Source organism: Peromyscus maniculatus, chromosome 17 (genome assembly GCF_049852395.1).
Source record: "Peromyscus maniculatus bairdii isolate BWxNUB_F1_BW_parent chromosome 17, HU_Pman_BW_mat_3.1, whole genome shotgun sequence".
Lineage (NCBI taxonomy): Eukaryota > Metazoa > Chordata > Mammalia > Rodentia > Cricetidae > Peromyscus > Peromyscus maniculatus.
This window is the reverse complement of record NC_134868.1, coordinates 32,308,096-32,320,327: the sequence shown is the minus strand read 5'-3', so window position 1 is coordinate 32,320,327 and position 12,232 is coordinate 32,308,096. Positions and strand designations below refer to the sequence as shown.

At 44.7% G+C, this 12,232-nt stretch overlaps 1 protein-coding gene across 8 annotated transcripts in view; it reads right to left on the bottom strand.

The window, feature by feature from the left end:
• Positions 1-12,232, bottom strand: part of Mtus1 (microtubule associated scaffold protein 1) — a 149,167-nt gene that overhangs the window by 19,756 nt on the left and 117,179 nt on the right. For 7 of the 8 annotated variants that reach the window (XM_076553486.1, XM_006996674.4, XM_076553487.1 and 4 more), the window contains one exon: positions 6,701-6,767. In XM_076553486.1, the coding sequence (XP_076409601.1) occupies positions 6,701-6,767 (67 nt within the window). Of the gene's footprint in view, positions 1-6,700; positions 6,768-7,812; positions 8,076-12,232 lie in introns of those variants that run through there. The other variant, XM_042262723.2, reaches the window with a different exon arrangement.

The following is a 12,232-nucleotide window of genomic DNA, read 5'->3' as shown; positions in this document are numbered from 1 at the left end:
CTATTTGGTGTTAGATGCTTGCTTAGTTTTCATATATCTTTCGACACAAAAGCAACATTCTGGACAGTGAGTGGGGTGCTGGGATGTAGTCCCAGGTGCTCTGGTGTCAGAAGCACCTGGATGATATTAAAAGTGGAGATGCCTGGACTCCATCCCAAACTAACCGAGTCAGAATTGGTGGGTGTGAGAACAGGAAAATCTGTTTCATCTCACAGTGACGTTGGTGAACTACTGTTCTAGACAAGTGACCCCAAAGTGAGGAAAATTTGAGATTTAGAGTTAGGAAAAAAAAAAACAGGACAAGAAGTCTTAGGCCAAAATACTGTGGGCAGTAGTTTGCATGTCTGTAGGTAAAAGAACATGGACTTTCACAAAGCAATAGAGCCAATTATATCCAAATTTAGGATAGACATAGATAACAATTTTGAGGTAGGTATCAACTCCTCCTTCAAATACCTCATCAAGATAAAACACACACACACACACTCTAGGTGGAGTTTCCTCATGCTGCTATTTCATTACATTCTACTTTTTAAAAAAATCCCTCTTGTAATCAGCTATAGAGTGTCTAACTCACTTTAGACAGCCAGCCTTGTTGTATAGTTGTAGTTATAGCCAGAACTGGGAAGGTGAAAGCATTAACACATCCCACTAGGTGTGAGGCAGTCCACAGCTCACTGGTGAGTGCTCATCAGGTGGCTTATATTCTGCTTTTAACAATTTACTTTTTTTTAAGAGGGTAAGGAGATATTCCGATTTAGCAATAGTTACTTCTTCTGACACCTTTGATTGGAGAAGGATCCCAAGAGTTATTAGTTGTCCATGCATGCTGGTATTAATTCCAAATGACTTTCCAGTGCTTTAGTTATACAAAGCACGTTCTATCAGGACTAACAGAAATCTGGTAGCCTGGCCACTTTGGGTTCTTAACCAAACCCTCTGGCTTTGGAGCTACTTACAGTAGGAAAGCAAAGTAGCTTTCAAACCTCAGTTTCTTTTGTATGACACAAACTACTTAGGGCTGAATATTGTTTTTTTAGGAGTGATTAGAACTCAGAAAATGTCCCCAACATCTGTCCTAATTTTCACATACAGAGGGGAAAATACCGAGGTTTTTAATGTATTTATCCCAGGAATTCTAGCAATGTTTAGTGTATTAAGGGTTAAAATCTCATTTAGTTCAAGAAAAAAAATCGGGGATAATTAATAAAAAGATATGGGAGTTAGCCCCAACTTATGGCTAAATTTAATACACACACAGACAAACACACAAACACACACACACACACACACACACACACACACACACACACACATATATACACACACACATATGTCTTCCTTGGGACTAGGGGCGTGGCTCCATAGAGGATTTGTCTAGCATGTGAAATGCCCTGGGTGTGATCCCCAACACCACAACAAACTAACAAATATTTCTCTTTATATAGAAGAAAAAAAATCTAATTTTAAGGACAATGGGAACCTCCGAGATTATGGTGAGAGGCCGCCATACACCACTTTTTGTTCAACACACTCTAGAAAGAATCAGAATGACTCTCTCGGGGGCAAAAGTTGCTTTAGATACTGACCATGCAAGCAAGAACTGTAACAGTAAAAATACTGCAAAGACTGACATTCAAGAGAATCTGGTAAACTGTTGTTGTCATGGTGAGACATCGCACTTCCAATGGAATTATACATCATCATTATTATTATCATTCATTCCGAAAATTAGAAGTGTCATTGTTAAAGCAGTTCAATGGAAGGAAATGTTTGTGCTTATATCCCCTTAAACATCTGCACACTACAAGGAGATGCCCAGCTTCCCTGTCACCATCGTGGGTTGCAAAAATCCATTCCTTAACTGTGGTCTATGCATCCCTGCACCCCAGGCCTATACACCTGAAGGAGACAGAGACTTTGCCTTTGAATATCTTGTAGCTCTAGAGGGAGGGGAAAGGCACATAAACAAATAGCTAAGTACAAAGTTTTAGTGTGCACCACCAAGTAACCAAAGGGTAGAAAGAAAACATAAAAAATAACTTGTTTGAAAGATTTGAGTGAAACTTGGCTGGGGTCAAGACGTTTTAAAGGGGACTCATCTTAAAAATGAGTAAATGAAGAGTCTGAGAGGCGAGAATAGAAGAGTAGCACACAGAGGAGAGAGCGCACATCAGCAGAAAGGTAACGTATGCAGGAGAGAGAGGCAGATAGACGCGTGAATTAGACCACCCCACGGCCGAGACCTGCAGGAAACCAGGCAGGAATAGAAAGAGCACCTAGACACAAAGTCAGGCTTTAAAGAAAAACAAAAACAAGGAAGGCAGTGAGTGCTACAATGTCAGATAAACCAGCACAATCTCTGGAACCCACAAAAAGGGAAATGCAGCCTGATGGTAAGATATGCAACCTGTTGGGTAGCCGTGGCAAAATCTTCCGTAACAGAAATTATGGCTCCAGGAACGCAGAGGAAGGACAGGTCTGAGAAAGACTTAAGACCCAGACTGATATGCGTGTAGATAATAGAGGGTGAGTCAGTGGCTGTCCTGGGTGCTGAGTGACTCAACTCATGCCTCCCAGACACTGAGGGATGGATGCATAAGGGTTAGAGTAAGAAGATATGCAGAGGACTCTGGAAGCAAGGGGCCATCCAGGAGAAAGTGTCATCTCCCTAGGCTGGCTCACCTAGAGGCGGTGCCTCTCAGCATACACCTGCAGCTCAGGAAGGATGGGCTTAAAAAAAAATACACCCATGAGTCATGATTGTATGGTCTTAGTGCCATACCACTCTATAGATCAGTGGTACTCAACCTTCCTAATTCTGTGAACCTTTAATACAGCTCCTCATGTTGTGGTGACCCCCAACCATAAAATTATTTTCGTTGCTACTTTGTAACTGTGATTTTTTCTACTGTTATAAATTGTAATGTAAATATCTGATATGTGACCCCTATGAAAGTGTTGTTTGAACCCCAGAGGGGTTGCGACCCACAGGTTGAGAGCCGCTGCTATCGAAGGCCCACAATCCTTAGTAATGTCTTTAGTGGAGGCTACGGGGTGTGACCTGGGCTTGTCAAAAGAATCCAAAGACACATGAAAACACCTCAGAAGCATGATCCTCTGCCAAAGCAGCCAGACTCCAGTGAGTGCACTACACTTTCATTTACATGAAATTCTACAAGAGACAAACTGATAGCTAGTCATCAAAACCAAATGAGTATTTGCTTCTAAGGGAGGGGAGACTTAAATCTTCAGGGATTACAGAAATGTTCGATGCAAGTGTAGATTATATGAGTGTCTGTTAAAACTGATGGACTGGCTGGATAGCTCAGGGGATCAGGCTTGCCACCCAACCTGAGAACCAGAGCTCCATCACTGGAACTCACAGGGTGGAGGGGGAGAACCCAATCCTGCAAACTGTCCTCTGACCTCAATACATGTGCTAGGGCACATACATGTGGATACACACACAAATAAATGTAGTAGAAAGGGAAAAAAAAACCTGATGGAACAGAGACACAAAGACTGAGTTCAAAGCCAGCCTAGTCTATCTACACAGTGCTGCCCTGTCTCCAACAAAAATGGGATGGAACAATGGAACTTTATTCTATATAAAACATGTTTGACTGAAATAATGCTGGTAGACTGGTCTTTAAATTATAAACTCCCAGGTGCCAATAAATATCAATAAACTATGCAAATGGAGAGTTCATTATGATTTTTTTTTTTTAAAGAGGAAGCAGGAAAGAGTCTCAATTAAGGACCACAGAGTCTGAAAGATAACAGAAGAACACAGATGATACGTGAACTACATCTGTGCAAGGTATGAGGGTCACTGGGGTAGGAGGAACCTCATGGTTTTGGTCTGTGAGACAGAGGGGTTTATTGAAAAACTTTGCCCAAGCAAACAGGCTTTCCATGAAGGGATGTGGGTCAGATAAGAGAAACACGCTGGTTGCATGTCAGACCAGAAGGCTTAGCTTAGAAAAAGACTATCAGGGCTCCAACTGAGAAGGCATCCAGAGTCGGTGGATGGTGGAGACGGAAGGAAACCATTAGACTCTGAAGGGGAAAAAGAACAGGCTATTGAATTGCAGTGTTTATGGGCTGTCTTTCACTCACCAAAACTCTTAGTAGTTTGAGAATCTTGCCCCAATGTTCAGGGAGAAGGTAAGGAAAGATCACGCAGTTGACCGTGACACTGACAGCCCGGGTTATGTATGCTGGTGGGTACTCTCATGGTGGAAGTGGTGGTGAGCGGGAAGACAGCAGCTCTTTCTTAAGTAGCCTACAACGTGTCCGGTACTAGGACCACCACTGCATGTATCTTCAAACTCCACTCCAATCCAGCAACATACACAGAGTTTTCACTTTAGTGAGTCAAAGTCTATGTACTCACAAATGTTAAGTCCCTCCTAACTGGGAGTGCATGAATAAAAACCCACACCACTAACCCCACATTAAACGCCAATATAGCAGCAACCGACTGGTCGGGTCTCGTGTGCATTTGAGTGTGAAGAACCTGTTCTGGGGAATTTCTGATAGTATTTCACTCACTACGCTGGCCTAGGAGTGGAAGTGATCCTCTTGCCTCGGCCTCCTGAGTACTGGGATTAAGGCACACACCACACCAGGCACGGGTGTTTTACCTCATGTGAGCCTCATGACCATCCTTGGAGCACACACGTGTACACTGTCACTTTAGAGAGAATAAGACTGGAGCAGGAGAGATGGGACGTGACAGGCCCTGGGCCACCCAGCTTCCAACCCAAGGACGCGAACCCGGATACTGTGACACCACCGTCCTACCCATTTTATCGCTTCAAATTGAAAAACTGAGGTTTGAGCTTTGATGTGTAAACTTTATCTTTTTCCACTCTGACCCAATATACAAATCCAGTGGAAAGCTTCAACAACTTTCTTTCTAGCCAGCTCCATTACACTTGTTTAAAGGACTCTCTTCTATTCACTGGCCAAACCAAACCTCTTCCCAAATGCCTTCACTGGTACTTCTGCAAGCGCTGGCACTTAAGCAAGCCTGTCTGACTCAGTGGTTAGCAGAAATGACACCATTTCCCAAGTCCAGCCTAGGGTGACCAAACAATGTGGACAGGCCACCCGCAACATCCTGACACTTTGACAGCGTCAGGAAACACACACCAGGCCACGTTCTCCTCCTTATCTCAGACAGAGAGTCGAGAGTACAAAAGATGGCTGTTTCCTGACAGGCCCCGTGATAACTGGAAGTGCCGTGGACCGGAGCTCCCATTTAAATTGCTCAATTGTGCAGAGAGGGTCACCATTCAGGCGGAGGCAATGAGAGCTCGGTGTCCCCGTCTGTCTCGTCCTGACTTCTCTCCGAGAGTAGAAATCTGAATGTGCCCATCTCCACCTCCACTGTGTCCTTTGGACAAACACCGAAAACTCACAAAGAGCCCTCTTCCCTCATCTCCTAACTCCGTATCCATTACAGTACTTAAGACGGACAAATTGAGCTGGTCATTGAGTAACTGAAAGGGAGGCAGCCGGATCGAATTAGACAGCGGGAAGGAGGTCTTCATGGTGTCTGGGATCAGGGCCGCTCAAGGCTGTGGCCTCTGTCCACCCATCACTGAGTGTCTACACTTTCACCTGTCTTAAAGTTACTTTCCCACAAGGCTCCTTCCTTTCCATGACCTGATGCCAGCACGGATGGCTTTTCTGCTGCCGTGAATCTCAAGGGTTAGCTATGAACTGGCCTCAACTCCCACTGGGAGGTACAAGGAGTAGGGAAGGGTGCAATCTTGACCCCACATGCTCTGGACCTTGACCTTTACCTTGGTTGGAGCAGTGTAGTTATTGATGGATATTTCAGCAGTTAGATTGGCAGTGATTAAACTAGGGTCTGGTTCTCCGAGAAGAGCAGGATTCTTTGAGAAGTAAATGAACGACATTTGCTTTATCTCCAGCTGTTCCTTTTGAAGAACTTAGGTTGTGCATACTTTCTGAACAGCCCGCCAGCAGGCAAAGCAGAGGACCAGGCAAGTGACCTTTTACTGAGCAACTCCAGATCCAACTGAAGCTACATCAAGCCAATTCCTAGGCTGAGGGGTCCCCACAGGCCGGGAGTGTGTGTGTGTGTGTGTGTGTGTGTGTGTGTGTGTGTGTAGGGGGGGGCACACTACACTGCTCCTAGAGTTGGTAGATATTCCTCCCTAGCTCATCCTGACTATTTGAATAGCATAGGATGTCCTTGTTCTGATGGGAGGTCCTAACAAGCAGCATCCCTTTCTTTGTATACTCACAGCACACACACACCATCCCCGAAATGTGTAATATAACCACTCTTCTCAGAGAAAGTGACCTTTTTTCCAACACTCTTTACTATAAAAAAATGGTTCCGAAAAAAATAAACCAACATAACTTAATTATTCAACAGGAATCCATACAATCACACACACACACACACACACACACACACACACACACACCATTCTGTCCCTGTCTCCTCGGTATGAAGCATGCTTTGGTCATCAGAAAGCTCTGTTAGCTTACTCGGAGACCAGTGCCAGGAATTCTGTGAACTTGAGGTCACACTGTCAAGATTCAAAAGCAGTGTGGATAGTAAGTGTTTGCACAGATACAAGAGGGAGAAATAACAGCCGCCAGCGTGTTCATCAATTTCAGTAAACTTTACCGAGGAAGGAAAACAGGCTCTTACCTAGCTCTCCCCGGAGGTTGACAAGTTCTTGAGAGAGGGTTTTGTGTTGCTTCAACGCTTCCTCCCGCTGCGGAAAACACACATCAGGTTACTAATGTTTGGAAGAGGGTCCCTTTTCACTAAGGTACACATTTGCCATTGCTAGGAAAACGAGACCCAGAATCCAGAAGCTGAGATAAGAATCACTTAAGCTAACAGTTTGTGTCCTTAAAAACAAAGCAAAACACAGATGTCCCTTTGACGTGAAGGAATTTTGCGTTTCGAAAATCTGTATTTTCCCAAGGTGCTGGTGAAACTTGCCTTTGAAGAACTGAATGGCTCATTTACAAATATTTGCTTTGCGCCTGGTGCTCACTGCAGACCCATAGACCCTTTCAGCTAATGTATACTGTACTTAAGACGTAATGCATTCTTCCCCTCCAAGGACAATAAAGGCCTAATCAGTTTAAGATAAATATTTAATGTTCTAAACATAGGCACTTATATGGACTTTGTCCCACATCCACAAATGAAAAAGTTTTCTTGCAAGGCCAATCCTACACTCTAAACAAAAAAGAAAGTTTGTTTTTAAACTAGGACAAACCAAATTTAATCTCTTCAAGATGAAAATAAATTGATTTCACCCAGCTATACACCAGTTTCCAAAGATTATTACATCACCGAGCAACTATAATTCTAAATAGATTTGACAGAAGTGAAGTAAAGGCAATCAAGAGGCTGTTTCAGTGTTTAAAAAAAAAAAGGCAAATATCAATCTTGCGATAAAGAATAATTTTCGAGTTACCTGTAGGTCTGTAGCAATCACACATCCACACATACTTATACAAACACAATCATTAAACACGGTTCCTGAAGCCGTACATTTCCTGGCACCAGCGTGGAGCTAAGAAGTCAGAGGATTTCCAAGCTCTCTGAAAATGCCCTTCCTGGGATCACCTCAGATGTGGGGGCTCCCGCATCTGGATCACACAGTATTGCAGAGATCATAAGTCTGGCCTCTGCAGGCGAGAGTTGCTTCTCATTCAAAGCACTTTCCCAGCCTGGTTCCAGACAGGGTCTGCATTAGTTCCTGACACCCTTCCAGAAGAGCACTGTAAACAAATACTAATTACCCGTGTGGCCGCACATGGAGGAGAGAGGCACATTTTGCTGCTGGGGCAGCCCATTTTCCAGCTTCGGTCTCCAACTCCCCCACCCCCTGCACTGTCCGAGAAGCACACAGGTGGCCCCGCCTCCCACCGGTCGGGTCTGCCCACATTCAAAGCTCAGTCGGGAGGAGCGCCATTGGCCCTGGTGGCCTCTCCCTGCGTCCTGCAGGTTACTGCCTCAGACTCCTCTCTCCCCCACAGAAGCTGATACTGCAGCTCCTGCCTCTGGCACAGGCAGCCCGCGATTACTTAAAGCCACAGCCCTTCATTTATGAGAAATGAGAGCCAGACATTTACCCTGATCGATTGCCACTTACTTAATATCGGCGAGGGCAGAGGAAACAGAAACGGGACCCTCTCTGCGTGGATAATGGAGTTATTTTTAGATGTGTGGGCCTTTTTACTCCCCTCTCTAATTGAGGTCATTAGATGATCACACTTACTAATAGAAAAGGGAAACTTGTTCTTCAAAACCCATATACTAAAGGCATGATGAACTAGGTGAAGGGCAATCTGAGGGCCCTGTTGTGATTTAGAATTTTAGATGACATTGCAATAGAGTACTGTCCATTCACATCTTAGGGACCAGAAGTGCGGACCTGGGAGTTGGAGATCACGCATATTTGATCATTTTTATTGTACTAATCCCTCAGCATCTTTACATATGGATGGGTAATAGTGACTAGAATTTTTAAAGTACATTTTTCCACCAGAACATTTACACATTGATGCTTGATGGAATCATAAAAGCTTAACAGTTTTAAGTTGTGCTGAAATTTCCAATCAGGAACTCCAAATTTAAAAAATAATAAACAGCTGCTTTTCTAATGCAAAAATTAAAGTTTGAGGACAATAGAATAACCCGCGGATATAACGTTCTTCTCTTTTCTCCCCGTATTATTGGCCTCATACTTGCTTTCCTCTGCCCTAGCCTCCCGGGTTGGGTTCCAGGATTATAGGAACGTGCCACCACACCCTGGCTTTTCTAGTACTTTCAAGTCAAGCCTTAATTTTATTCACACACTTCAGATAAACGGTAGGTTTTGTCACTGGCGGCGTCGAAGGAAAGCAGAGGACAGCTCTATGAGACATGCAGAGTAAATCTGGAAACTGGAAACTTGCTTCAGAACCCCCTTTCCCACAGCAGCCAAGAGGGGGGAAAGACAGGAAAATGTTATCTCTCTCCCTGAGTACATGAAAACTGAAAGGAGGATGGCAGAAGCTAAGGCTACAGACGCTTATCTTCGAAGAACTTTGGAAAAGCCACGCACGCTTCCACAAATACACGAGGGTGGTTACCTTATTAATGGAGTTTGAGTCAATCGATTTCAGTATGAGTGTGGCTAGCTCTCCTAACTCTACAGCCCTTAACCATCCTCAGACCTCTGCCAGTTCTAAACAGCAAGAAGATATCAAGGCCACTTGTCACTCTGCCTCAATGGCCAGAGGTGGTGGTGGTGGTGGTGGTGGTGGTGGTGGAGGTGGTGGTGGTGTGTGTGGTGGAGGTGGTAGTGGTGGTGGTGGTGGTGGTGGTGGTGGTGGTGGTGGTGGTGGTGGTGGAGGTGGTGGTGGTGGTGTGTGTGGTGGAGGTGGTGGTGGTGGTGGTGGTGGTGGTGGTGGTGGTGGTGGTGGTGTGTGTGTAAGAGGGAGACAGTCAGTCTACCCTTCCTACACAATGGGTTTCTAATGCTCTGAATTTCGCTCTCAGTGCCACCTCTATTCTGCTCCTGGTTCTATAGAACCCAGTACTGGACCATAGAAGGGATTTCTTTACCCCAGAGGGTTATTTTCCATATGCTTTATGTATTATAAACACAACGCCGGGACTAGGAGTGGAGCTCAAGGATGGTGCCTGTACCTGAGGCTGAGCTCTCCCCCAGAAACCACAACGCGTGTGCGTGTGCATGTGCCCGTCTGTCCATCCATCTGTCTGTCCATGTACTGGAATTGTCCAGCTCCTGTCCACCATCCCAAGCTCATCTACACAAGTCAAAGGCTGCCTTTCCTCCAAGATCTTGTCCATGCTACCCTCTCTGGATGCCTGGCTTTCTTAACCTAACTCATCTTATACACTTCCTGGAAAGTTAAATGTCAGAGGCAGCATCCCCTCCCCCAAAAATGCCCAGAAGGGACATTTATCTTCCTGGATTATGAGTTATTACTCAGTACCGACTAAGTACATTTCACATCCTATACCATAATAATATGTAAGAAAATTAAGACAGAGCAAGCTACTCCCTTCAGGGAGCTTGGAACTTAGAAAACGTCCGGAACCAATTTTTTCGTTATCAATCAAAGCAGATGACATCATCTGAGGGGAAACAGCACAGGACCATGGGAAACCTGGGGTGTTAAATAAATGTGTTCTACACAAAATGCACACCATAAAGCTCATACTATAGTTTCTGCAGGACTGTCTGGGTTGCTTGCCCTTTAAGTGTACTTATTTACTCCAAGATGATAAATACATTCTGCCAGTTAGAGACAGATTGTTTTCTTCAGCTGCTTAGGTTAGTGTCTCTGTCATAGATGGTAAACCATTTATAGTCCAGAGAAGAAGTTTATTTGATTATCTTTGTACTGCAACATGCAGACCCCCTCCCCCAACAATGAGAGACTAGAGAGCAAGGTGGAAATCTATACAAAGATGCTTTCATACTTGTGCATTAAATATATGAAGTGCTCTAAGGAGGAAAAAAGATGGGATTCTCCATAATTTAATTAGGGTCACTGGGATGCAAGCACTTAGTGGCTGGCTGTCGTCCACTGGTTAGCCTGGATTCTGCTGGCTACTGAGTGGCTTCAACGACACAGGAAGATTTACAGGAAAGAGCTGCATCAGACAGTTCAGACGTGGCTATGTCTGATTTCTTTCAATATCATCCCCACAGTGCCTTTATCACTGTGGACACCTCTTTTTTTCTTCTTTGAATCAGAGACATAAATATGACTGCTAGCATCATGTAAAATCCAGTCCCCTCCTTTCCCCCCATTTTTCCTTTTTAAAGGGGCTAATCGAGGTTAGATTCTCTCTGCCTAGAGACCCTTTAATGAAGGCTCTGGCATTACTAACACCAATGCTGGTTAACAGCATCCAAATGTGTCAATAATGGGTACAAAAGGAGGAAAGGGTTAAGAGAATTTTAATTGCTTAACTTTCCCCGTCCCTCCCTTTCAGCTGTTTCATAACAGTGCCTTGTACACAGTAGGCAACCAGCGAGCATCACTGGTTATGAAACAAAGGAGGAGTGAATAACATTTACTTGAGAATTTTGTGTGCATCTTGTAAAATATATCTGGGGTCCCATCTTCTCCCTTCACCTTGTCTGCTCACATAGGTTTTGTCTGCTACAATTCTTGGGATGGGTTTATAAGAAAGAATTGGAGGCAGACCCTTGCTCTCAATGACCTTCTATCTTTAAAAAGCAAAAACAGGGGCTGGAGAAATGACTCAGTGGTTAAGAGCACTGGCTGCTCTTCCAGAGGACCTAGGTTCGATTCCTAGCACCCACAGGTCAGCCTACAACTGTCTGTAATTCCAGATCCTGGGGAATCTGACGCCCTCTTCTGGCTTCTGTGGGGCACTGCAATTGAGTGAGGCACCGATGTACATGTATCAAACACAAATAATAAAATAGACACCAAAAAGCAGAAACAAGCACAGAGTGAGGACCTACCACATAAAAAATAAAAGAAGAGTCAAGAGGGTGGGTAGAGGGTAGAGCTGGAAGAGCCAGGGTGAAGGGGTCCCTGAGCTTGATTCAGCAGAGGCACTATTATACAGCCATTCTGCAAAAACACTCAAGCACTCGTGGCTTGACCACCCCGCCATGCTGGTGCTGTTGAGAGGTGACTGGATCACAAGGATGCTAACTTCATCAGCGGGCTATTCCACAAACAAGCTCAGAGCTGAATGGGCGATGGGGAGGTGGAACCTGGGTGGAGGAAGTGACTCCTAGTGGTGGGGGGGGTTAAAAGATATACTTTGTGCCTGGTCTCTTCCCGTATCTTTCTCTCCTCTTGCCTCCCATGGTGGGAGCCATGTGCTCCATCACTTGCGTCCTGCCATGATCTTCTGCCTCATCCGACAGCAGTGGTGCCAAGTCATCATGGACATGTACGCGAGAACTTAAAAAACTTCCTGAAACTCATTAAGAGTTTTTCATGCTGTGCACTAGTAAAGCATCACTCAATAGACTGAACCCAGAACCATTTTATTCCACAGCCCTATCTATTCTTTCCTCAACCAGCCCCTGAAATGACATGACTTGTGTTTTAGCGGCCACGTTCATCTGGGCCAAAAAGACTCTTATGGACATCGCATCTGCATATTCTCCCTAGGAGGCTCCTGTCAGAAGGGGCCCTTAGAGATAGATGCCTACTT